The sequence below is a fragment of the Dromiciops gliroides genome, chromosome 2 (genome assembly GCF_019393635.1).
Source record: "Dromiciops gliroides isolate mDroGli1 chromosome 2, mDroGli1.pri, whole genome shotgun sequence".
Taxonomy (NCBI): Eukaryota; Metazoa; Chordata; class Mammalia; order Microbiotheria; family Microbiotheriidae; genus Dromiciops; species Dromiciops gliroides.
In genome coordinates, this window is record NC_057862.1 from 638,265,671 (window position 1) to 638,292,440 (window position 26,770).

The 26,770-nt window shown below is 46.8% G+C and overlaps 1 protein-coding gene across 2 annotated transcripts; it reads left to right on the top strand.

The window, feature by feature from the left end:
* The first annotated feature begins 896 nt into the window (after positions 1 to 896).
* Positions 897 to 26,159, top strand: NUTF2 (nuclear transport factor 2). Of its 2 annotated transcripts, XM_043987555.1 has the most exons (6): positions 902 to 991; positions 1,685 to 1,733; positions 19,761 to 19,885; positions 22,073 to 22,144; positions 22,232 to 22,330; positions 25,624 to 26,159. In XM_043987555.1, exons 3-6 carry the CDS (start codon positions 19,787 to 19,789, stop codon positions 25,735 to 25,737), a joined length of 384 nt encoding a protein of 127 aa, XP_043843490.1. In that variant the 5' UTR covers positions 902 to 991; positions 1,685 to 1,733; positions 19,761 to 19,786; the 3' UTR covers positions 25,738 to 26,159. The 2 variants fall into 2 exon arrangements, with proteins under 2 accessions (XP_043843489.1, XP_043843490.1); XM_043987554.1 differs by lacking the exon at positions 1,685 to 1,733 and having other exon boundaries at positions 897 to 991.
* Positions 26,160 to 26,770: the final 611 nt, after the last annotated feature.

Consider the following 26,770-nt stretch of genomic DNA (forward strand, 5'->3'; position numbering starts at 1 on the left):
CCAATCTTTCTCTTCAGGGAAAACACCCCGCCTCCACTTCCTTCAGTTTGTCATCACCCATCCCAAGGCCATTCCCCATCTAGGCGACCCTCCTTTATTATGTTCTAAGTTTCCCAGTGTTCTTTTTTTTTTTTAATTTTTTTGTTTTTTAAGGGAGGCAATTGGGGTTAAGTGACTTGCCCACGGTCACACAGCTAGTAAGTGTTAAGTGTCTGAGGTCGCATTTGAACTCAGGTACTCCTGACTCCAGGGCCGGTGCTCTATCCACTGTGCCACCTAGCTGCCCCTCCCAGTGTTTTTAAGAAAAAAACCAAAAACAAAACACCCCCAAACCCTCTTTGGCAGCATTGAACACAATTCCAGGTGGGGTTTCACTACAGTTTGTTAGTGAAGTGGAAACATATCATAGGGTTTGAACCACAGTCCTACAATTTACTAGCCAGGTGAACTTGAAGACATTTACCTATCTGGGCTCAGTTTCCTTATCTGTGAAGTGGGGGACCTGAATGAAAGATCTCTAATACCCCTTACAGCTCTAACACAAAGGGCTAGAATTTGGATTTTCCCTGGAGGGGCTAGGGCCGGGAAGGTTTCTGATCCGAGGTGGGGGGTGCCAGGGCTATAGAATGATCGAACTCTCTGAGAGACGAAGAGTTTGGATTGAACTCCTGGAAGGCGCCAAGGCATAAAGTTCCCGAGGTCCTCCGCTAGCCCACAATGCTCAGGGGTCGGGCCAGGCCCCATCTCTTCCGGCTCTCCTGGTCAGGGAGACTGCGTTCGGACCACGCCGCTGGGTACGTCGGGAGTTGTAGTTCTGTTGCTGCAGCCGCGACTGCAGTCTAGCATGGCCGCACTGCATTTCCCAGAGTGCAGCGGGCTCGGGGCGGGAGAGGGAAGGTGGGTGGGGGGTGGGGGGGGGAAGACAGTCGGTCCGGGACCGCGCTCGGTTGCCGCCACCGCTGCCGCCGCTGCCATCGTGCCAGCCTGTAGGGTGAGTGCAACGCGTTGTCCGGCCGCACGGGGCCAGGCCCTGGGGAACCGCCCGCTTCCTCTTGCCGGGACTGGCTCACGCCCGCCGCAGCGCTTGTTTGAGACCTGTGTCCCGGGCTGGCCGGGCCTGGCCAGGCCCCCGCCCTCCCCAGGCTCCCGGGGCTCGGCTGGCCGCTCGCTTCAGGCTTCGGGGCTGCCGGGGAGGCCAGGCTCGCTCTGGCCGGGGAGGGGCTGAGGTCCTGGGGGGCAGAGGCGGGTCTTGGGGAGAAGGAAAAAAGTCACGCGGCCTGGGCGGGGGCGGCCCGGGGTCCGGGTGCTGGAGCGGGGGCGCAGGAGAGACCCAGTCTGGGGTCCCCACTTCCTTCCGAGCGAGCCGAGACCCCCCTCGGCCGGACCTCCTCGTGCATTCCGGGCGCACGCCGCTCCCGCCAGGCAAACCGGGGTGGGGGTGGGGCCAAGGCCATGGGGTGGGGGTTTCCCTTTAATCCTGTCCCTAGTTGTGTGTGTGTGTGGGCGCGCGCTCTCGTGTGTGTGTGTGTGTGTGTGTGAGTGAATGAGTGAGTGAGTGAGTGTGTGTGTGTGTGTTTGCAGACATCCGACCCCAACCTTACCCCAGGAGCCCAATATTAATTACAGAGCTTAAGGGCTGGAAGAGACCTTAAACATCTTTTAATTCAACCTCGTCATTTTACAGGTGAGGAAACTGAGGCCCAGAGAGGGAGGCTTGACCCAAGGTCACGCAGGTCAGATCTGGGGTTCAAACCCAGTTTCTCTGATTCCACAATTTAATAAAGAAGCAGAGCCAAGATTCAAACCCAAGTTCTGTGGGAATTTCATAGGCCGTAGAGCTGGAAGGGGCCTCAGACATCTTCTAGGCCTACTCCCTAACTTTATAGACCCTGGAGAGGTGAAGTCATGCAGTTTGGGGTGCAGAGCCAGGATTTGAAGTGGAATCATAATAATTAGGCCTGGAAGACACTTTAGAGATTATCTAGAGACCTATCTCATTTTACAGTTGGGAAACTGAGGCTGATAGAGGTCCTTCTCCAAGGTTTCTGGACTTGTTAGTAGCAGAATAGGACTAGGATCTAAATCTCCTGATTCATGATACAGCTTTCCAGAAATTATCTTTCCCCCTCAGACTGTTTTTCTTTCAGACTTCGCTATTCCTGCTTGGAACTTACTATTTAGTCAGTATCCCATTTTTAAAATGTTGCTGGTATCACTGTTTTTCATTTAGAGGTTAGATCCCTGGAGCCTACTTAGCAGTAGTGTTCAGTGCACTGGCCCTGAAGTTAGGAGGACCTGAGTCCAAATCTCACCTCAGACACTTACTAGCTGTGTGACCCTGAGCAAATCGCTTAACCCCCGTTGCCTTGAACATCTGGGGCCATCCCCAGTCATCCCCATGTATATCTTGCCACTGGACCCAGATGACTCTGAAGAAAGAGAGTGAGGTTGGTGACCTTGCACAGCCCTCCCTCACTTAAATCCAATTCAGTGAAAGTCATGACATCTCTCTGATGCCATGGTCCTCTTCAAGAATGAAGCAGCTAGGTGGTGAAGTGGATAAAGCACCGGCCCTGGATTTGGGAGGACCTGAGTTCAAATATGACTTCAGACACTTGACACTAGCTGTGTGACTCTGGGTAAGTCACTTAACCCTCATTGCCCTGCAAAAAAAAAAGAACGAAGGACAAACAACAAGAAGTTGTTGCTCAGTGGCTTTGCTCTTGTCTAAGTCTGTAATCCCATTTGGAGTTTTCTTGGCAAAGATACTGGAGTGGTTTGTCATTTCCTTCTCTAGCTCATTTGACAGAAGAAGAAACTGAGGCAAATAGGATGAAGTGACTTGTCCAATAGAATGAAGTGACTTGTTCAGGGTCATGCAGCTAGTGATTGTCTGAGGTCAGATTTTGAACTCAGATCTTCCTGACTCTAGGCTCAGTGCTATCTCTATTCATTCTGACACCTAGCTACCCTGCCTTCCTCATACATAGTAGGTGCTTAATAAGTGCTTATGGGATGGAACTGGATCTTTGACTCTGACCCTCACTGATTTTATCCATTTGCATACCAGACATTGTCATTTTGACCTGCAGAATCCTGTTCCCACTTGGTATTTATCTAACAAAGTAATTGTTAAAGGGTTATATGCACATCACACTCTCTGTGCCTGTTAAGGTGATCTTTTACATTGCTTTCTCCACTGTGGCTTGATGGAAGGATTGAAGCCATGCTTTCCCCTTCTTGGGCTTGTGGTGACTGAATTTCAACAGTTCTTCTAAAGTTGGGCAAGGTCTCTCTGCTATAACCAGTTAGGGTACCCTTACTGTTCATATCTTTCTGGGTGGTGTCCCTGAGTTCTGTAGTGAAGGAGGCCACTTGGTTCAGCTAAGACCAGGTAAATACTAGGCATGCATAAGTATTTGGTCCCTTTAATTTCACCAGAATGTCTTATGTGGCCTTAGGAGCCAGTGTAGTTTCTACACTTAAGTTTTCTTTTTTGTGGGTAATGAGGGTTAAGTGACTTGCCCAGGGTTACACAGCTAGTGTCAAGTGTCTGAGGCCAGATTTGAACTCAGGTCCTCCTGAATCCAGGGCCTATGCTTTATCCACTTCGCCACCTAGCCGCCCCCTCTACACTTAATTTTTTAAAAGACTTCCTTGGTATAGGAAGAAGAGTACTGTATTTAAAGTTAGAGGACCTATGTCCCAATCCAGGTGCTGCTGCTACTTAACTGCTTGTGTGACTGGTGGTGGGCACATCACTTCTGGAACTCAGTTTCCCCATTAACAAAATGAGTTTGTATGCATAGTCCCTCCTAGCTCTAAATCTATTGGACCCTAAGTTCCTTATACTCACTGTTTTTCATTGATTGGTTGGATTTGTTCCCTCTGGGCATGGGCGAGCTTCCTTATTTACAAGATTAGCTTTGGAGAGCTGGCCCTGACCATCCTGGCTCATCATCCTTCTCGATGTGGTGACTGGCTTTAGTCATTGGCCTATTGTCTTTTGTTCTTTGAGTCTATCTGTTCAACATTATAAAATCTCCTGATTTCTACTTAGAATGAAATGGCTCCTCTGGCACAGGTTGGAGTTTGCTCTGATTGAAATGAACACCAGCCCTAAAAAGATAAGCACTTAATGGAAAGTCTTTTGTGTTGCTGGTACCAGCTAGGCCAGTGTAGAGGAGAACACTGGTGGGTTCGAGCTGGTCCCACTGGTCTCAACATGTATGACCAAGTCATTCCACTTTTTTCTACCTCAGTTTAATTCATCTGCTAAATAAGGATCACAATCCCTACATGGCCATAGGGATGCTGTGTTATCCGAGTCTGAAGTGCTGTGAATTCTCCAGAAGAAACTTTCCGCCAGTTTTTGTTTTCTTTCGTGTGCTGTTTTTTCTTGGTATCAGTCCCAACTAGGACAGTTTTACTGTAGTTACAATGATTTTTTCCCCCTCTGACTACCTTGAAGACTCCAGAGGTGTCAAACAGGCTAAAAAGACTCAGATTGTTTTTATTGGCGTTTAATGTCAGAGGGTCTAATTCACACTTCAGGCCAGGAGACCAAGAAAGGAAACTGTTGGGGATTCATTGGGAACTTGCATTTGTCCCCAGTGTTTCAGTTCCCCCTCTAAACAGAGGGCAGGTTAGGCTCATTCTCTGGGCTAGGGAGGCAACATCAGCCAGTTCTGCTTGTTCTCCAGAGAGGCCGGTGGCTGTGCATTGCAGTAGCCGTTGAGGAGTCTGGCATAGGAGGCCTTGGACGTGGGGCTGCTATGCACACAACTCCTGAAATTGGAAGATGCTAGGGAAGAAAGACCGGGATCCTTTGGGGCTGAAAGCTTTTTCTCAGACCCTTGCCAACTCATCCTCTCTGGGATATGTTCTAGGACATAGAACCTTCTTGTGAGCCCCAGGTATATCTTAGCTTTCCAATTAAAGGTAGACTTTGTCCTCAGTGTTTCACCAGATGAAATGCTTCTTTTGTTACTAAGCCTTCTCACTGATTGATTATTGAGTCTGTCTAGCCCCATGAGGTAATAGTCATAGCTAGCACTGCTAACGCTTTTAACATTTGCAGAGCATTTTCCATGTGCTTGCTGATTAGATCCTCACAACAGTCCTGGGAGGGAGATGAGATTATTATCCTCATTTTACAGATGAGGAAACTGAGGCATCGAGAAGTGACTTGCCCAGCATCCCACAGCTAGTCATTGTCAGGGGCAGGGGCAGAATTTGAAAGCAGGTCTTCCTGATGACATGTGCTGTCCCATCCATGCTTTATCTGCCACCCTACCTAGTCATTCAGGACATCGGACATCCACAGAGCAATCTGGCTGGCCCCGACCTGTCAGGAATAAAGAGGGGAGTATGGCACAGTGAAAATCACACAAGTTTTGGAGCTAGAGGACCCTGGTTGGAATCCCTTCTTTGTTTCTTGGTCTTTGAGTTGGGGCAGGTCTCTTCTGTACAGTGCGCTTGTCCGTAAAAGGACAGTTGGATTAGATCGGGGCCTCTTAACCTGGTGTGTGTCCTGGAAGCCTTTGGCAGCCTGCTGAAGCCTTTGGCAGCCTGCTGAAGCCTTTGGCAGCCTGCTGAAGCCTTTGGCAGCCTGCTGAAGCCTTTGGCAGCCTGCTGAAGCCTGGAGACCCCTTCTTGTAACAGCACAGATAAAAGAAACCAACGAAATTGAAATAGAGTTTTCAAAGTTCACAAACTCTAGGCTAAGAACCAGGAGACTAGATGGCCTGTAAGGGTCCCTTCCAGCTGCTCCCAGTTCTGCAGTCCTTTGCTGTCCAAATTCCAGGGCCCTCTCTAAATTTTATGACAGTGAGCACATGATTTTATTCAGGCTTCAGGATAGAATGAATTCAGATTCCTTCCCTAAGAAGCCTTTATGTCTAAAATTTGTAGGGGAGTTTCTTACCATTGGGTAAACTAGATGGTGCAATGGAGAACTCTCAGTTGCACCCTCTGGGCCTGGAGTCAGAAAGACCTGAGTTCAAATCCTATCTCAGATATGCATTAGCTGTGTCACCCTGGCAAATCACTTAACTTTTGCCTGCCTCAGTTCCCTCAACTGTAAAATAGAGGTAATAATAACAGCACCTACTTCCCAGTGTTGCTGTAAGGATCCGATGAGAGAATATCTGTAAAACATTTAGTACAGTGTCTGACATATAAGTAGGTACTTAATAAATTCTTATTCCCTTCCCTTTATGACCACCATGCTTTCTTTCCAGTCTCTTTCCATGTTAGAGCAAGGCAGGAAGTCCTCTCAAGTGGCCTTTGCCAAGTGTTGGCTGGGAAAAAAGAGCTTAGTGAGTGTTTGGTCAGTTTTGTTCTCATTGGTCATTGGCCCGGGGAATGAGAAGGGGTTGAAGATGGATGGTAGCTCCAGGTTTAATCTGGGGGAGGAGGGTGAAGAATGCTGCCCTTGATCTGGGACTGTAAGTTTCTGTCAGGTATCCACCTAAGAAAAGACCAGGATCAGTTCTTTTTACTTTTTTTTTTTTTTAGCGAGGCAATTGGGGTTAAGTGACTTGTCCAGGGTCACACAGCTAGTAAGTGTCAAGTGTCAGAGCCCGAATTTGAACTCAGGTCTTCCTGAATCCAGGGCTGGTGCTTTATCCAATGTGCCACCTTGCTGCCCCCTACTTTGCCACCTTTTTAATCCCATAGTTTTAGTGAGCATTTCTCAGTCATTTAAAATTGCTATCATTATTGGAAAGTCAAGACATTTTCATCTCTCTTCTCTGGATTATGGTTTAGGTATCCGCTTTTAAATTTGCAACTGTTTTTTCTCTCCAGTGTTTTCTATCATTCTATTGGGGGGGCAGTAAAGGTTAAGTGATTTGCTCAGGGTCGCACAGCTAGTAAGCGTCAAGTGTCTGAGGCTGGATTTGAACTCAGGTCCTCCTGAATCTGGTGCTTTATCCACTGTGCCACCTAGCTAACCCCTCTCCAGTGTTTTCTAATTGTAACTAGAAAGGTTAGCTTTTTACCCTGCTCTTGAATCTGTTGTCCTTTTATCTCTTTCTCCTCTCATTCTGGGCTAATCTTGGGTTTGCTGTTTCTATCTTTCCTAATATCCACCTATCCCTTCCATGTTTCCCCAAATGCCTCTTTGTTACTGAACAGGGATTGACCGATCGCTGCCTCCCTTGATAAGTAGAGTGTTCTCTGACCTAGCTAGTGGGAAGAACCCTACTTTATAGACAGATTGCTAAGCCTCACCCCTTCAGGAATGGAACTCTTAGCTTTTTATATGGCCTGCTGAGTCACATTGCTGCTGTGATTGTGGTTTCTGAAATTAATGTGAAAGGAGAAGAAATGAGTGTTGGATAATGCAGATGCCTCCTATACCCTCAGATTGAGTGAAGATTAAGAGTGAAGAGCCACATCATTTTGGAGCAGGGGTTCTTAACCTGGCATCTTTGGACCTCCAAAGAGTCCGTGGATATATATTTCAGGGGCTTTGTTAACTTGTGTGGATTGAAAAAAGGTTGCACCTTTATTTTCACACAGCTCTAACGGAAATTTAGCATTTCCTTCAATTATTTAAAGTCACTCTGAGCAGAGAGATCTGTGAACCACAAAAGGCTAAGAATCCTTGGTTTGGAGATGCTGCTTCTTCTGCATATATGCAGACCAAGTAGAGCAGGAACCTGACCTTAGCTTAGGGTACTCCTGGATTCTTTTTTATGTTTGGTAAGTATAACAGGGGTTAAACTTGGAATTTCTATTGTCCTTTTTCCCCTAGAGAAATCCAGAGGGTACTGGATTTTCTATCTTATCTACAGCGGCACCACAGAAGTGTGCGATGTTAGCCAGGATCTGCAGCTCGGTATAATAGCAGGGACTCAGTCTGTAGATTGACAGGGCTCGGTTGCATTTCCCATGGTGGCTGCTGACCATAGGTGATCCCGAGCAAGCCTCTCCTGCTCACTGGGCCACTTTCCAAATCCATAAAATGAAGGGTTGGACTAGGTGGGTGCAAAGGTCTCTTCCAACTCTAGAACCTGTGCCCCCAGAGGTCACTGAGCCCAATCCCTGCCTGAGCTGGTATTGCTTCCATAATAAAGGGTTGTCCAGCCTGGGAGGGAAGAACTCCAGTGATGCAAACTCACCCTGTCCTGAAGCAGCCTATTGCACTTTGGAGCAGCCCTTACTGTTAGCAAGCTTGCCTGGTGGCCAGCAGAGGCAGCTTTTGGGGATCCAACATAAGGACAAACTGTCCATGATGTGAATTGTCTTTGACTGTTCCTTTAAAAAAAAGATTCATGTGGATTTTGTTTTTACATCAGTGACACAACCCCAGAGTATGGGAAGACTCATTACAAAATCACCCCAAGTGAGCTTCCCACCAACTCCAGAATGCTTTTCCATCACCCATCAGGTGACCTGGGGAGGGTACAGATTTTGTCAGCCTCAGCACAGCAGAGGTGGTTTGCCTGTAAACAGTTGTTTCTAAAACCAAATGAAAGTGTTTTTTTGATCATCTGTGTTGCTCCCTTACACTTTAGTGCTGATCACTGGGACTATCCTGGTTTCCTTTCCATTTTTCAATGGCTACTAGGCGGTACAGTAGATAGAACACCTGGCCTGAAATCAGGAAGACTTATCCTCTTGTGTTAAAATCTGGCCTCAGACACTTTTTTTTTTTTTTTGCACGGGGCAGTGGGGATTAAGTGACTTGCCCAGGGTCACACAGCTAAGTGTCAAGTGTCTGAGGTCGAATTTGAACTCAGGTCCTCCTGAATCCAGGGCTGGTGCTTTATCCACTGCGCCACCTAGCTGCCCCAACATTCATTTTTTTAAAAAGATTCTGAGTTCCAAATTTTTCTCCCTGCCTCCCTCCCTTCCCTTCCCCTTTTCAAAGCCAGCAAGCAACCTCATATAGGTTATATATGTACAATCATGTTCAACATATTTCCATTTAGTCATGTTGTGAAAGAAGAATCAGAACAAAAGGGGGAAAACCCCCAAGTGAAAATAGTCTGCTTCCATCTGCATTCAGATCCCACAGCTCTTTTTCTGGATGGGGAGAGCATTTCCCATCATGAGTCCTTTGGAATTGTATTGGATCATTGTATTGCTGAGAAGAGCCAAGTCCATCACAGTGGGTCATCACACAATGTTGCTGTTACTGTGGACAATGTTGTCCTGGTTCTACTCGTTTCACTCAGCATAAGATTCTGTTCTGTGTTGGGTCCTTGTTCATTAGCAGGGTGGCTCTCCACACTTGTACTCCACCCACAACCACAAAACCAAGCCCAGATCCATAGGTTCTGCAAGGGTCTCACCTGGGGGAGACTTTCTCCTTCTGGCTATGCTTCATTTCAAGCATGTCACTTTTCTGTGCCTCAGCTTTATTATTTGTAAATTGAAAGATTGGACTAGATGATCCCTAAGGGTTCTTACAGTCCTAAATTCAAGTAAATTTCAAGGATCTTCTTGATGAATAGGTTTCTCAAGTTTCAATTTTAGATAGTATTAGGGAAGTAAATACTAGAAGTACCAGAAATTGGGCTGACAAGTCATCCACAGAAGGGTTGGAGATGCCAGATGAATATTCTGGTTCAGGCCTTGTGCTTTTGCCAGGTATAACAGTGGAAAAGGAGGAGTATTCCTTTGGTGATTGGAATTGTCTACCTATGATCCACCACCAGAGGCATCATTATCTGGGGCTTTGTGGGTCTTTCAGATACCTGTCATGGGGTGCTGTGTCATAGGCTAAGGGGCGGTGGAGGAAGCGTTTCTTTAAATCTTCTTTTGCCGGTCTGGGTGAACCGTCAGCAGGATCTCGCTTCTGCAGCAACCTGACCAAGTTTAATAAGAGCCTGGGTTTTCATGGTAGGGTGTATTGTAGATAGGGTTTAAAATAGACATTTTGTTTCAATCCCATTGTGGGGGTGGGGATGCGGTTTAGTGATGTTGTAGCCTGTTTTCACATCTCCTCATTTTGACTCCAGTATGTAGAAAGCCAAGTCCCCTACCGGTCTTATCTGTGAAAACCATTTGGTTAAGTGAGAAGATTGTTCCTGCCACAGAGGGATGAGCAGGGCTTGTCTTCCCCAAACTAGACTTAGCTTCCCAGGCTTCTCCCAGGAAGGCACAACTCCCTTCATTTGCATTTTTGCCTTTAATCCCAGCCTTCCCCAGAAATATCCTCCTGAGAACAGCTTTAACTTTGAACTTCAGTTTGCCCATCTGTAAAATGAGGAGATTAATTTTGATGATCCCTAAGATCCTAAACTAGGTGGTGCAGTGAATAGAGTGCCAGGCCTGGAGTTAGGAACACCTGAGTTCAAATCTAGTCTCAGATATTTCCTAGCTATGTGACCCTGGGCAAGTCACTTAACCTTGTTTGCCTCAGTTTCCTCATCTGTAAAATGAACTGGAGAAGGAAATGGCAATCCACTGCAATATCTTTGCCAAGAAAACCCAAATGGGGTCAGAAAGAGTCACACATGACTGAAATGATTCAACAAAGTCCTTTCTATAATCTTTTTTTTTTTTTTTTGGGTGAGGCAATGAGGGTTAAGTGACTTGCCCAGGGTCACACAGGCAGTAAGTGTTAAGTGTCTGAGACTGGATTTGAACTCAGGTCCTCCTGAATCCAGGGCTGGTACTTTATCCACTGTCCCACCTAGCTGCCCCGCTAATACGCTTCTTAAAAATTAGTTGGTTTGGGGGTAGCTAGGTGGCGCAGTGGATAGAGCACCGGCCCTGGATTCAGGAGGACCTGAGTTCAAATCCGGCCTCAGACACTTAACACTTACTAGCTGTGTGACCCTGGGCAAGTCACTTAACCCCAATTGCCTCACTTAAAAAAAAATTAGTTGGTTGATCGATTGTCACTTAGTCTAGCCCTCTTGATGAGGTTAAATCACTTTTCATGTCTTGTTTCTTATTTTGCTTGTTGGTATTTCTGGAAGTGGGAAATACAAGCTGTCCTGCAGGAGGCTGGGTGAGCACCAGCCCATTCCAGCACAGTAAGGCACCTTTTGGCTCAGATAGGCAGATTTTTGTTCTCTGACTTAATGGTCAATAAGCATTTCCTTTCTTTCTGAGTAATAGAATACTGGGCCTTTATTAATTAAAGGTACATGGTTGATTCTGAATGTCTCCAAAGACTTGGCCTTCCTCTTTCCTTTGGACTTTGGGTTTGGAAGACCTATCTCCTGATTCTGAGTTTTGCTTCTATATGTTCCTAGCCACACTGCTAGACTTGGCCTCTGATCTTACTGAGTTCCATGGGTTTTGTAGATCCATCGTGTCATTTGGGAAAAAGGAGTTGGATTAAGTGCCTTCCTATTTCTTCCTCTCTCACTGACAATCAGATCAAGGGCTTTTAGCTGTGTAATTTGACTAGTCTGACTTTGAAGGTTTTGAGAAGCGATGAGATGATGCCTTTTAAAAGTTACAAAACATATAGTTCTCTGGCTGCTTGGCTTGGGTTTGAGACCTCACTCTTCATTCTTTGGTTGTCCCCAGGATTTTTTACAGATTAAGCATATTAACAGGGAAATCTTCCTCTCTCCCCCGCCCCCTTCACCCAGAGTAGGTTACCATTTCATGCAGTCCAAGTAATGAAGTAAGGGAGGTGACGGCAGTTGTGAAAGTTGCCCTCTGCCTTCTGTCTGAGGAGATTATTGACTCCTTTCTGAGCCCCTCTGAAGACGCCTGTCCTGGGTACTGCTGTCAGTAAGGGCTGTTCCATCCCAGCTCTTTTGGTTTGGAAGTTCATTTTCCTTCTTGTTCAATTCATTTATTTTCTTAAAATAGTGCGCTTTTGGGGCAGCTAGGTGGCACAGTGGATAAAGCTCCGGCCCTAAATTCAGGAGGACCTGAGTTCAAATCTGGCCTCAGACACTTGATGCTTAGTAGCTGTGTGACCCTGGGCAAGTCACTTAACCCTCATTGGCCCACAAACAATTAAAAAAAAAATAGTGTGCTTTTACGAAAAGGCGAAGGCTTGGCTCTCTGCACACACTTCCCTGGATATCTAAATTGATCAGTCCTGTTACCTTTCCTCTCCATATGTGATTGTTAACAAATGCCTTATCCCTAAGAGGCAAACCCAGGTTTTGCTAACAGGACCTTTGAAAATAGTTGGCATAGGGGCAGCTAGGTGGCGCAGTGCACCGGCTCTGGATTCAGGAGTACCTGAGTTCAAATCCAGCCTCAGACACTTGACACTTACTAGCTGTGTGACCCTGGGCAAGTCACTTAACCCTCATTGCCCCACTTAAAAAAAAAAAAAAGAAAAGAAAATAGCTGGCATACTTGTTCTGTTCCTGTGCTACTTGAGGCTGTAGACAATAACATGGCCCTTTTAGAAAAGTGTGAAGCGATGATCTCCATTCCACATTAATGTACTTGTGCTTTGATGTTTCAGGTTCTTTCAAAAAACAAACCTAAAAATATTTAGTGTATTAAACATTTTTATCTATAGTTTTGGGTTCTAATTTTTATCCCTCTTTCCCTCCCCCCTCCCTGAGGTGGCAAGAAATCAGATATGGGTTACATATGTATGATTATGCAAAGTATTACCATATTTGTTATTTTGTACAAGAAAAGTTGATTAAAAGGAAAAAAAAGAGAGTGGAAAATGGCATGATGCTTCAGTCTGTTCCATCAAAATCAGTTCTTTCTTTGGAGGTGGCTGGTATGTTTCATCAACAGTCCTTTGGAATTGTCTTGGATCCTTGTATTGTGGAGAAAAGTTAAGTCATTCACAGTTCTTCATCAAACAGTATCGCTGTCTCTATGCACAATGTTCTCTTGGTTCTGCTCACTTCACTATACATCAGTTCTTACAAGTCTTTCCATATCTTTCTGAAATTATCCGGCTTGTAATTTCTTATAGTACAATAATATTCCATCACCGTCATATATCAGTTTGTTTAGCCATTCCCCAAGTGATGAGCATTCCTTTGATTTCCAATTCTTAGCCACCACCAAAAGGTGTCTCATCTTTTTTTTTTAGAAAAACACATTAATATTATATGTTTTATTATATCTCTATTTTGTTAAGTTTTTCCCTAATTACATTTTTTTTCTCTTTTTTTTATTGTTATTTGGCCTTCAATCTCATCTTTTTTTTAATCTATAAAAGTATCAAATAAGATTTTAAAAAATCATTGTTTCCCATCCTGTCCCCTTTTCACATTAAGCCATTTGCCTCTGAAGCACTTGTCATTTCCATTATTTGGCACAATGTTGTTGGTTGCTGGACTTAGTTATCTATCAGGCTTATAGACTTCTCTCCACTTTTACAGTTCTGCTTGTTATTCTGGCAGCTTTTCTCTGGGATCTTTCTTCACTGTCTGAATGTTTCCTTGGTGACTATAATTCAGGCGCAGTTAAAAAAGGCCCCTTTGGGTGGGATGCAGGTGATGCTGCCCAGCTACCCCCCACAATGTTGCATTGGCTCAGCTCTAGTTGTAATACAGACTAGGGCTGTCACCTCAAGTTCTTCACACAACTGTGCAATAGAAGGTGAAGTTCTTTTACATGATCAAAGATAATACTTAGGGTTTTCTTTTATCCTCCTTTCCCAAGTACTTGTACTTTTGTTTGTTTGTTTGTTTGTTTTTTTAGTGAGGCAATTGGGGTTAAGTGACTTGCCCAGGGTCACACAGCTAGTAAGTGTTAAGTGTCTGAGGCCGGATTTGAACCCAGGTACTCCTGACTCCAGGGCCGGTGCTCTATCCACTGCGCCACCTAGCTGCCCCATACTTGTACTTTTAAAAGTAGTCCTTTTGAGATGCTGCCCTAATGGGCTGTCATAAACTGTCACTCTTCAGGAAGTCATGTTGCTTGGATATCAGAGGGGACATAAATATAGCCATGAGGAGCTGTGCCCCTGGGTCCAGCAGTGTAGGTCTCCTTGAAAGAGTTATCCCTCCCCCAATTGATGGAATTACCCTGGGGAAGGGTTAGGGGGAGAGAGGGAGAGGGAGAGAGAGATTTGAAAGGAGGTGGCCATGTTCAGTCTGAAAGACCCCCGTGCATCTCTCCTTCCCTTACAGATGCCTGCCTTTCTGGTCTGGGAGCCCTGGCTGCCAGTGAAGGTTGAGCCAGTGCCCACTTTGAATAGGAAGTGCTTCAGGCCATCATGTTTACCCGGTGGCTTGGGATTCCATTGTAGTTGCCCGTGGGTGGCCTGGCCCTGGCACTTGTTGAGCTGGTCAGATCAGGGGAGATAGGACTTGGCATCCAGTGGTCTATAGTATTCACCTGAATAGATCTTAAGCCTTTTCCTTCTTGTTCACCAGTGGGTGAGCTAGCTAAAACAAAGCTTACGCAATCCTGCTCAATAGTGGCCAGTTTTAGGCTTCCTAGACATGGCTTTATTGGTTATCCAAGCATGGAGGGCCTATTTTTAGAACAGCCAGCTTGGTAAAATACTTTCATGTTGGCTAAAAATAAAACTGTCCTCCCAGCTAACCCTCAGCCACTTCGGTGGGGAGGGAGATTTGAGAACTTGGTTCAGCAGAAAAGTCATCTGGGCTGAAATCTGGACTCTGCAGTTTGTTATCAGTGCCTCAGTTTCCATAACTATAAAATGAGCAGGCAGGATTGTTGGCTATTCCTATTTAAGTCTGAGGAACCATGCCTGTCTGCAGCCAGCGACCTGCCTGTAAAATGTAGCCAGCTCCCCCCTGTGGTCTCCATAGCAAATAGCACAGCCAGCTTAGGGAAAATCAGGCTGGCCGGGCGGCTGCCCAGGCGCTGTTTCCTTCAGCTCTTGGAGAAAAGTTGCCGTGTGTTAGCCCGTGCTTCCACAGAACAGAACCCTGAGCCAGGTGGTTTTTGGGGATCCCCCACCCTACAGCTGCCACCTACTTTTAGAAATCTCACTGAGGAATAGCAAACCGTGCATCCTGTGAGCTGCAGTATTCTGCCTTCTTTGTCCAGGAGCCAAAGGACCAGTCTCCTCTCAAGCAACTTAAGTTCACATCAAGTGGTTACTGGGTCTAGGGCTTGGGACCCAGGGATGACCAGGGCTAAGCTAAATACCCTGGGCTCACTCTGGTCCAGGCCCTCGTCCCTGACGGCCTGAAATGAATCCACCAGAAGTGTTGGAAGGCAGGCAGTCAACAAGGAGATCCACCTTTTGCTCCCCCAGCCCTTCCTGCCCCAAGTTTAAGGATTCCATCCATCAACTTTATATAGTCCACTCTTAGGAATCATACTTATGTACAAATGAATGTGAAAAGGGGAGGCGTCCAGACCTTTCCCCTCTCCCCACCCCCAGGCAAACTTAGATGCTCATGGAAAAAGCCTCTTTCCAGTTCCACTCTACTTAACAAGGCAGTGGCAGCAGGCCTGCGGCCTGGGAAAAGGGAGACCACTGAGCACCGCCCCCCCACTTGTCTTTTAGCCATTCTACCCCCCTCCCCTGGCTGTTCATACCTGGTATTTACTGATTATATTTGCTTCATGACGGCTGTAGCTGCCAGTATAACCACTTATTGTGGCTCAGGATGGGCTTATGGGTCCCTTTCTCATCTCTTGCCTATTAGGATTGAAGTTCCATTGTCTGCTGGGACATTGACATAGTGCCGCCTCCCTTATCCCCATGGGGCATGATGGGAGAAAGTTACCCAAGCCAGAACTACAAGGAAAGGTCTGTAGCCTATTGGACCAGGGAACTTGCCTCAGACTAGCAGAGACTACCGAGCAGGCTGGCACAGGCCTCTCCTCTTCTGGCTACCAGCCCTTCAGCTCTTCCCTAAGGGGAACCTCATTCTAGGGGTAGCTTGCTTAATGCTCTTATATAGATTTTTGGTCTTCCTTGTGAAAGTCAGCATAGAAGAGACAGCTTCCTCTATAGAGGCCTTGGGACCTAGTGGGGTTGGCCATAGTTTCTGCCTTCTGACCTGTCTCCCTGAAAAATGACCATAGCTTTTCTCGAAGCAGGAAAGGGCTAGGTCATGCTGTGGGGCCTCCAGTAGCTTGGTGAATAGGGTGCTTCTTTTGTTTGTTTGTTTGGGGGTTTTTTGCAACACACATTTATTTTATTTTTTTCAGTTACATGTAAGGATAGTTTTCAAAATTCATTTTCATAAAATTTAGAGTTCCAAATTTTTCTCCCTCCCTCTCCCTTTCCTCCCCCCTCCACAAGACATCAACCAGGTTATATATGTACAATCCACCAGTGCTCTTTTTATCAGTTCTTTCTATGGTAGTGGATAGTATACTTCATCATTAGTCCCTTGGTATTGTCTTAGATCATTGCATTGCTAAGAATAGTTAAGTCATTCACAATTGCTCATTGAACAATACTGCTGTCACTATGCACAGTGTCCTCCTAGTTTTGCTATACATCAGTTCTTATGAGTCTGTCTAGGTTTTTCTGGGATCATCCTGTTTGTCATTTCCTATAGCACAATACCATTCCACTACAATCATATACCACAGCTTCTTCAGTCATTCCTCAATTGATGGACATTTCCTTCATTCCCAATTCTTAGCCACCCCAAAGAATTGCTATAAAGATTTTTTTGTACAATTTTACCCCTTTTCTCTTTTTCATGATTACTATTGTTAACTGTTTCCCTCCATCCTATTTCCTTCCCCATGGTATTTACTCTATTATCTATTTTCTTTCATTTTTGTCTGTACCCTCCCCCAATCTGCCCTCCCTTCTTTTGCCCCCCTCTCTTTATCCCCTTCCCCTCCTATTTTCCTGCAGGGTTAGATAGATTACTCCACCCAATTGGTGTGTATGAGTTAATCCCTCCTTGAGGCAACTCTGATGAGATTAAGGTCTTTGAGTTTATTCTGAAGAGTGTAAAATTCATTTATTGCCCTGCTCCCCCCCCCCCATTTCTTCCCCCACTCCATAAGTCCTTTCCTGTTTCTTTCATGTGGGATTTTATGATATGTTACCTCTGCCCTTCCCCCTCCCCCAGTGCATTCCCCATACCCCTCAATTTAACCCTAAAGATGTCATCATGGGGCAGCTAGGTGACACAGTGGACAAAGCATCACCCCTGGACCCAGGGGGATCCCAGTCAAAACCCAGCCTCAGACATAAGACAGTCACCCACTGCACGACCCTAGGTATGTCCCCCAACTCCAATTTTTTATGGTTCTCTAGGGTCTTGTATTTGAAAGTCAGATTTGCCATTCAGTTCAGGTATTTTCATCATGAATACCTGAAAGTCCTCTTTTTCATTGAAGTTCCATTTTTTCCTCTGAAAGATGAAAATCAGTTTTGCTGGGTGCACGATTCTTGGTTGTAATCACAGTTCCTTTGCCCTCTGGAATACCATATTCCATGCCCTCCATTCCTTTAATGTAGAAGCTGCTAGATCTTGTGCTATCCTGACTGGGGCTCCACAGTACTTGAATTCTTTCTTTTTGGCAGCTTGCAATATTTTCTCCTTGATCTGAGAGCTCTGGAATTTGGCTATAATATTCCTAGGAGTTTTCCTTTTGGGATCTCTTTCAGGAGGTGATTGGTGGATTCTTTCAATTTCTATTTTACCTTCTGCTTCTAGAATATCAGGGCAATTTTTCCTGACAATTTCTTGGAAGATGATGTCTAAGCTCTTTCCTTGATCATGGTTTTCAGGTAGACCAATAATTTTCAAATTATCTCTCCTGGACCTATTTTCCAGGTCAGCAGTTTTTTCCAAGAAGATATTTCACATTGCCCTCTATTTTTTTATTCATTTGGATTGCTTTATTGTGTCTTGGTTTCTCATAAAGTCACTAGCTTCCGTTTGTTCAATCCTAATTCTTAGGCAATTTTTTTGGGGGGGGCGGGGCAATGGGGGTTAAGTGACTTGCCCAGGGTCACACAGCTAGTAGGTGTCAAGTGTCTGAGACTGGATTTGAACTCAGGTCCTCCTGAATCCAGGGCCGGTGCTCTATCCACTGCGCCACCTAGCTGCCCCTGGCAATTATTTTCATCCAAGAGCTTTTGTACCTCCTTTTCCATTTGGCTAATTTGGCTTTCCAAGCTGTTGACTTTTTTCTCATGTCTTTCTTGCATCACCCTCATTTCTCTTTCCATTTTTTCCTCTACCTCTCTAACTTTATCAAATTCCTTTTTGAGTGCCTCTATGGCCTAAGACCAATTCTTTTTTTTTTTTTTTTTTAGTGAGGCAATTGGGGTTAAGTGACTTGCCCAGGGTCACACAGCTAGTAAGTGTTAAGTGTCTGAGGCTGGATTTGAACTCAGGTACTCCTGACTCCAGGGCTGGTGCTCTATCCACTGCACTATCTAGCTGCCCCCAATTCATTTTTCTTGGAAGCTTTAGATATGGGGGCCCTGACGTTGACATCTTCCTCTGAGGGTGCATCTCAATCTTTCTTGTCACTAAAGAAACTTTCTATGGTCCTCACCTTTCTCTGCTCATCTTGCCTTTCTTTTACTTGACTTTTAGCTCCTTAAAGTGGGGGACTGTTTCCAGGCTGCACTATGCCAAGCTTCAGAAGGTCCCAGGTGGTATGATTTAAGGAGGATCATCAGGTTCTTCACTAGCCTGGCCTGTTGCCTGGCCTGTTCCCTGGTCTGTAGATGACCCCAGACCAACTTGCTAATCAACCAGCTTTGTGTGTTGTGGTTGTCAGCTCTGAGGAGTCTGTGCCCCTCCCTCACCTGGGCCACTGCTACTCAAGCCTACCTTCTGGTTCTCAGCAGGGGTGAAAAACTGAAGTTCTATCTCAACACCAGCATAGACCCCTGTAGTCTCTCCCCTGCCAAGCACTCAGCCCTCTCACCAGACTATGAGCTTAGTTCCAGACTGTACTGCCGCTGCAGCTGATTCAGAGGCTCTGGGGGTCTCCTCTGGTGAAGCCTTCCTGGGACTGGATCTGTGTCAGGGTGACTGTGGGGTTGGGCTCGACTCCTGTGTTAGCACAGCATCTCCCTCCTTCTGACCTTCCAAGCTGTCCTTGGTTGGAAGATGATTTCAGCACATTCTTCTGTGGGTTTTGCTGCTCCAAGAATTGTCCTATGGCATTATTTGGATGTTTTTTTGGAGTGATTGTTTGAGAGCTCACTGCCTTTACTCCGCCATCTTGGCTCTGCCCTGGAAGTGTCTCGAATAGGGTGTTTCTGTTTTGGTTTTTTGTGACTTGCCCAGGGTCACACAGCTAGTAAGTGTTAAGTGTCTGAGGCCGAATTTGAACTCAGGTCCTTCTGAATCCAGGGCTGGTGCTTTATCCACTTTGCCACCTAGCCGCCTCCCAAATAGGGTGTTTCTCATCTCAGCCCTTTAGTGGGCTGGCTCTGAATGCAGTTCATTAGTCCTAGCAGGGGTAACAGAGAAGGTTCTGGTTGCTGTATGAGATAGTCCTGTAACCAAAATATTAGAAGCTACCCTTGCATGTAGTCCTGATGAGGATGTCCTCCGGAACCTCCCCCAGAGTACTCCTACTAGCAGATGGGTTCCCTGCTGCATTGTAAGACCACCAACGGCAGGAGATGTTTTCTGATTGTATAGTCTTTCCTTCTCTCCCCAGCCCAAAATATTACCCCTTAACAAATGTTCCACGAATGTAGGTTTATACACATGAGAAAAATCTGTGTACGATGAGCAGAAGCTTCCAAAAGGACCATCCACCAGCCACTCTGATGCTGGGCTTGGAGTGGGATCTTTGATCAGAGTCTGTTCTGTAACCAGTGTAGGAGAAGGCAGAGGAGCCCAGGGTTAGATGTGATGAGCTTTTCAAACTTTTGTGTCCGGTCTTTGGTACCAATGTAATTCTCTCTTGTCTTGCTGCTTTTGCAGTTTCTGCTGCTAGGTGAGGATCCAGAATGGGAGACAAGCCGATTTGGGAGCAGATTGGATCCAGCTTTGTGCAACATTACTACCAGTTATTTGATAATGACAGAACCCAATTAGGAGCAATATATGTAAGTGCTTGGGGAGTGGGATAATTGGGGTTCCTGAGGGTGGGGATGGCTAACTTGCTCTAGCATTAGCCATTGGTGCTGCTGCTTCTCCCCCCCCCCCCCCTCCACCCTCCCTTGGCACCAAGTTCCAGACAGGTAGAATTGTATGTTAATCAGTTTTTTGTGAGGCAATTGGGATTAACTTGCCCAGGGTCACACAGCCAGTAAGTGTTAAGTGTCTGAGGCGGAATTTGAACTCAGGTCTTCTTGCCTCCAGGGCCAGTGCTCTATCCACTGTGCCACCTAGCTGCTCCTTGTTAATCAGTTTTACCAGAGGCTGCAGGATGCCCAGATTGGAGTGTAAGGAGAAACAGGTTCTGATCTTGGCATTGCCCCTTACTCAGCCAAGTTCTTCTATGCCCTTGGGGAAGTCCTTGGGGCTATTTTCTCCTTCTGTAAAAGGAGAGGATTGAATAAATATCTCTTTCATGTCTGTGCTTCTGTGACTTAGCATAATTTTTATTGAATATCTACACACTGTTTTCTAGCCTCCTAATCTCTCCCCGCTCCCCTTACGAAAGGCCTCTCACATTCTAAAATTGTAGTTACTTCTGGTCTTGATGGGGAAACGATCCGAATATAACGGCCTGCTCCCTGACCTCAGCTTCCCTTCCTTACACTCTAGAACACCTACTGAGTAATTGATCTAGAGACATGGGCCTCTTATGGAAATGTAAAGGGGTACCAAGGAGCTCCCTTTTCCGATGGGACTAAAAAGAAGGAACAAGTCATTTACATCCAGAATTCTGCATCTTTACCCCCAGATGCTTCAGAAGTGCAGAGGAATACTCTCTGTCCCAGGTTCAGCAAACATTTAGTAAGCACTTACCCTATGTAGCTCACAAGACACCCCCCCCCCCAACACCCTCTGCTGAGAAGAGCTTCACACATTTTCCCATGGAAACAATGTAGTAAGTTATGGTTAAATGAAGTAGTTGGATACTTCAGGAGCATCATGGGTTAAATGAGCTTTTTCTGTGGGTAGTCCAGGAATCTAATTGCCAGTTATAACATTGTTTCTGTGGGGAGATGTTTGCCAAATGCCAAACTGCTGGCTTACTGCTTACCCCTGGAGGGTTGATGTGAGGAAAGCGCTTTGTAAGCCAGCGAGAGTTAGAAAACTAGGAACTGTTGCTGTCGCTGCTCTTGGGGGCTGGTTGTGGGATAGATTACATTTGAGCTGGATGTCAGTGCCGACTGTCAGGCCAGCAATTTCATTGACAGAGTCTTTCTGGTGGGTGGGAGAATTGGCAAAGCACACAGGCTTCCAAGGAAAAGAGCTTTGGCTTTGTGGGCACGAGATCTGGGTTCACCACGGACTCCCAGGCACTTAACCGCTTTGCCCCAATGTTCTTCCTCTGTAAAATGAGGGAATGGATGGAGCGAGAGAGCCACAAGCTCCTGTCCAGTTCCAAATTTAGGATCCTATGACTGGGGGTGGGGGGGTAGGGGGCTGGGTAATGAGGCTTAAGTGACTTGCCCAGGGTCACACAGCTATTAAGTGTGATCCTATGATTTTTTTAAAAACACTGTTGAATATGTCACAACTAAATTGGCAAATTTATAGACTATGGCATTGTTAGCATTTCTGTGAGAATTTTGTCTTTTCTTGTTCTTATAATTGTGCAGAATCTCTCCTTGTTCAGTAGTGGAGTCCTTCCCAAACATCTGTGTGAAATTAGGAAAAAAACTCTTTAGGAAAGGGAAGCCCCAGACAGATTCCCACGAGGGAGGTTTAGGAAGCCGCGTGAAATGGAAAGATAAGACTAACACGATGGCCCTGAAAGGATTCCCAGAACTTGAACTTGTTGGATAACAGAGGTGGAATGTCTTGTTTGGGGGGTGGGGACACCGGCCAGAAGGCTGGGGATTGCAAGGGCTTGGGGCAGATGGCAGGCCCAGCGCTAAAGCAAGGGTGGCGCAGGATGTCTGTGGGGCTGGGCTAAGCCAGTCTCTTCTTTCCCCAGGCCACAATGACTCGGGTACAGCTCCCATTCCTTTGTGATTCCATCGGGGAACAAAAATTAGACTGAGTCTTACAGGGGCTGTGGTGAGGAGATGGTGTTTCCTCAGTCATCAGTCCTGAGACCCCTGACCCTCACCCACTCGGGCCCTAATCCTAGACTTTTCTGCCTTTTTCCCCCCCAGATTGATGCCTCTTGCCTTACATGGGAAGGGCAGCAATTCCAAGGCAAAGCAGCCATTGTGGAGAAATTGTCTGTAAGTATGGGCCCCTCTCTGGCTGAGGCTCCGAGATGGCTGCACTCCTGGCTGGGGGGCTCACCTTTGCTTCTCCTTCTCTTTCAGAGCCTTCCGTTTCAGAAAATCCAGCACAGTATCACAGCTCAGGACCACCAGCCCACCCCTGACAGCTGTATACTCAGCATGGTGGTGGGACAGCTAAAGGTGAGCAGGCCACCTAGATAGCAGATGGGAACCTTCCTGGTGACTTGTGGGCCCAAAGTGGGAAGCGGTGTCTGGAGTGGCTCTGGGCTTTGTTAGTCCACACTCCAGCCTTGTGTGATGAGAGCTGTCTATAGGCCTCTGAGGCCTTTTCTGCCCAGTATCTCAGTTGATCTTCACAACAACCCTGTGAGGTAGGTACTACAGGTGTTGTTATCCCCATTTTACAGATGAAGAAACTGAGGCTCAGAGAGGTTAAGTGACTTGCCCATAGTCACATCGCAAGTAAGTGTCGGAGGCAGGATTCGAATCCAGGTGTCTCCTGACTCCAGTCCAGCGTTCTTTCTGCTACATCTTGCCGCTGCCTGTGGATAACAGGCATAAGGGTTATTCTGTCTCCTGCCCTCCATTGTTTCCTGCTTCAGAGGTACATAGAATGAACAGCTGCCGTTTTGGGGGCTCTTGTCAGACTTTCTCAAAAGCTTGCTATGGGCATGTCTCCCTCTCTATACCTCTGTCTTCACAGCCGTCCTAGGAGTCTTGGCTGAGCAGAGCATCCCCACTGAGCACTGGGCATCTAGGCTGGAGGGCTGTCTTTCAGAATCACAGATGCCCAGAGTCAGAAGGGACCTCAATGCCTCTCTAGTCTAACTCAGATTTCATCCCCCTTTACGATGTCCTCTCCATTGGAAGGCCCCCACTTGGGCAGTCCATTCCCATTTTAGAAGGCTCTCACGGGGAGGAGGTTACACTCAGAGCTGAAATTGACCTCTCTGCAACTTCTAGCCTCAGCTCCCAGAGAGCACAGGTGACTATCCCTTCCACATGAAAACAACCACTCGGATTTAAAGAGACAGCTCTCCTTCTGCCCCCAGCCCCCAGGCCTTCTTTTCTCTGTGCTATGCATCATCTCCCATTCCTGCAACTAATCCTTAGAGGACATTCTCTCACTGACTCTCCGTCCTGGTCCTCCTGCTCTAGACTAACTCTGGCTTGGCAATGGCCTTTCTGAAGTGTGCTCTGATCAGGGCAGAGCACAGTGGGGCTCTTAGCTCCCTCTCAGGCTGGATATTCGTTTTTTCAGTCCAGTCTAAGTTGTTTGTGGGGAGGTCATGTCACACCATTGATTCAATAAGTTTAGTATTCCACTAAAATCCCCAGGGCTTTTTCATAAGTTATGTTGTCTAATCACACATCCCCCAGCCTGTTCTAGTTGGGCATCTGGGTACCTGATGTGTTTCTTAGTTATTTAGGTGAGATGGGGGCAAAATGAGCAGTCAGGGCCGTCTTGAAGGAGAAGGAATGCCCAAGAAGTCCAAGTGGAATTCCACCTGTGGGTGCTTGGGGACTGCCAAGGAGCCAGGCTCAGGGTTGACTTGCTTGAGCATCTCTGAAAGCCTCTGGAGCTGACACTGGAAGAGGCCTAGGCCTCTTGGATCAGACGTGTGAAAGCTTGAGCAGAGCTTGGGGGGAAGGGGCTTGTGCCCCTGCGGGCCTGTGACAGTGCTGGCCCAGCCCATGGAGGGCACTGGGTCTGATGTCAGGAGGCTGCAGTCTAGACTGACTCGTGTCCTGTCTGGATGACTGTGGGCAAGTTATTTAGCCTCTCCCTGTCTATTCACTCATCTGTAAAAGAGGACTCACCCCCTCCGTCGTGGGAGCAGTGCCCCATTGTTAGGCTGTCAGTGCTTGGCTGCTCTGGGGGCACCTCGTTCTTGTCCCTTCTGCTCCTTCACTTCTCATGCAGGGACTTGCTAGCCATTTGACCCCCTTTAAATAGCTTGTTCTTCGCTTCCTGCTTGGCTTCTTTTTCTAGTCCAGGTCTTCCCCTCTCTCTCTTCTCTGATCTGGAAAGGACTTCCTGATCAGCCTTCATCCATTGCCCTCAGTCTCCCAGCAGATGTCCCTGAGCTGCTTCTATGAGTGATTTGTCTCGGATTTTGTGGTGCTCACATCAAACTAGTCTGAAAACAAAGTTGCTTATTGAACTTGGTGGACCTCTGTGTACCTTCCTGCCTTTTACTCTGATATCAAGTGGCAGTGATGTGCCACCCTCCCTCAGCTCAGAGCGCTGCTTCCCTTCCCAGGCCAATCAAACAAACAAACAAAAAATGGAGTGACTGTTACTTTCCCTCCCCTCCCCATTAGCACCAGCTCTGAGCCACTCATATGCTCTCTGGGTTTTCCATGCCCAGGCAGCAGGGCCAAGCTTATGTCTAAGAGTTGGGGTAGAGGCTGTGTCCATACAAACAGCCTGCCGCGTCACTTCAGACACGTTTGGAGGCAGTGTCTGAACTACGCTGATTGCTCGAAATCCCGAGGAAGCCTGTGTTACTCAGGATCCCTCAGAAGAATAAGAGGGCCAGGGGGCCCTTTGCAAAGGGCATTCTTTATAAAACCATTTGGAACATCCAAGTTTCTTTCCTTCAGCCTTTGCTGCCAGACGGCTGTGAGGGGCCTGCTTCCTGGCTGTTTTCCCCATGCACTGATCGTGCCCATCCTCTCCTTGCCCTTTCCCCAGAGGCCTGTCTGTTGGGTCGGTACTTGTTTCCCCTGACACAGTCGAAGGAAGCCCTGCTGAAGGGAAGCCTACCCCCCCCCCCTTCCCAAGCTCCCAAGTGGGTATGTGTTGCTTCTGGCCTCTTGTTTTCTCTTCTGATGCTGTCGCTTTGCTTTTCCATGAGGTGTGGTTCCCTGTATCTGACAGTTCATGCTGCCCTAGACCAGTAAATTTCAGGCCCTTCATCCCTCCATCCCGTAGGGATTTATACTCAGTCTCTGATTGTTCTTTCTAAGTGAATCGACTTGGAGCCAGAAGCTGGACTGAGTTTGAATGAAAAGCCCTCCTTCCAAGGAGTTGTCTCCAATTCTCACAGAGAACCTTGCCTCCAAGGGTGGCTGCACCAGTACTAGTAGTGGTAGTGGATAACGTGCTCTCAGGCAAACAGAAAGCCAGGGGTTTTGTGGCATGTGCTCCTTTTAGCAAAGCCTTGAATTTCTTATTTAATAGGATCCTGGCACTTAGAGCTAGAGGAGGACCTGAGAAAACACCTGGTCCTAGGCCCCTGGGACCTCAGCTTTGGGAACCGAAGCCCAGAAAGTAGAAGTGTCTTGACCCCTGGGTACGTAGGTATTAAGCAGCACTGCTCATCTTTGGACTCTAAATCCACCAACTGACCTTTCTCTTGCCTGGAGGCAGCGTGGCATAATTGTGGTGTTTGTTCTGAAAACTCAGAACTGGCTGGTTCTGATTCCCAACCGTACTGATCCAAGCTGTATTTCCTCTCTCCTCACAGGCTGATGAAGACCCCATCATGGGATTCCACCAGATATTTCTATTAAAGAACATCAATGATGCTTGGGTGTGCACCAATGACATGTTCAGGCTAGCGCTGCACAACTTCGGCTGAACTTCGTCTTCCCAAGGCACCCACGCTGTTTCCTTCTCTCTCCTCTTCCTGATATTATTCACACTTCCTCTCCCCCCAGCCCCTCAGAACACTCCAAATATCATACACAAGCCCACAAGGCCACGGTGGGTGGACACCACCGTGGTGTGGTGGCAGTGGCATCACTGTTTGAGTGTGTTGTGCATGATGTTTGGACGTTAGACTAGCCGCATCTGACAGGAGAAGTTTGTGTTGTACCAGCGCATGCCTTAGAAAGACTAAGTAATGCAAAAGGTTGTCTTTTTTTTTAATGTACTGACAAGTTGCTCTAGTAACCCAAAGAAACGAAGGAGAAAGCAGCAGCTGCGTGTGCAGCCCAGATCTTGATTTGTTCAGATGTTCCAATGCCTCATTATACAATAAAACCATGAAAATTTTCTTAACAGTTTAAATTGTTTTAATTAGTTTAACTAGTTGACTGTTCAGGGCATAAACATCCCAACAGGTCATACTCTGATTTTGTTTTTCTCTTATTTGATTTTCCCCTGAACAATGTTTACAAAGAGAAAACCTCCATAACACTGAGCTTCCCTCTGCTTTGCCTCTTCCCAAAGCACTGGAAACTGAGGATGTCTGAGGGGAAATTCCTTCCCCCTTCTGGGAGGCCAGAAACACCAATCCCCAAGGCCTGGAACTCCTCATGGAGTGGGATGATGGAAGGGTACACCCTTGTTTGGGGAGTCAGGATGGCACAGGAAGGAGGGGGTCCTGATTTGAGTAAAGGCCTCTCCCTTTACCCTGCACCCATAAATGTAGCCTCCCCAGCATTTCCCCGCTGTTTCCAACATGTCTCTTCTCTTTACTCTGCACATTGTCCTCCCAAGGTCAAGATCTTGGTACCAGGAGGGCTGCTCTGTGGCCATGCCTCCCAGTAGGTCCTAATGGTCAGTGCCTTACAGAAAGGACTTTGGTGGTTTCTCATGGGCTTGAAGTGGTCACCCAGTCTCATTGGGCATGTAAGAGAACCCTTGGGGAAGGGATTAAAAGGGAGAGA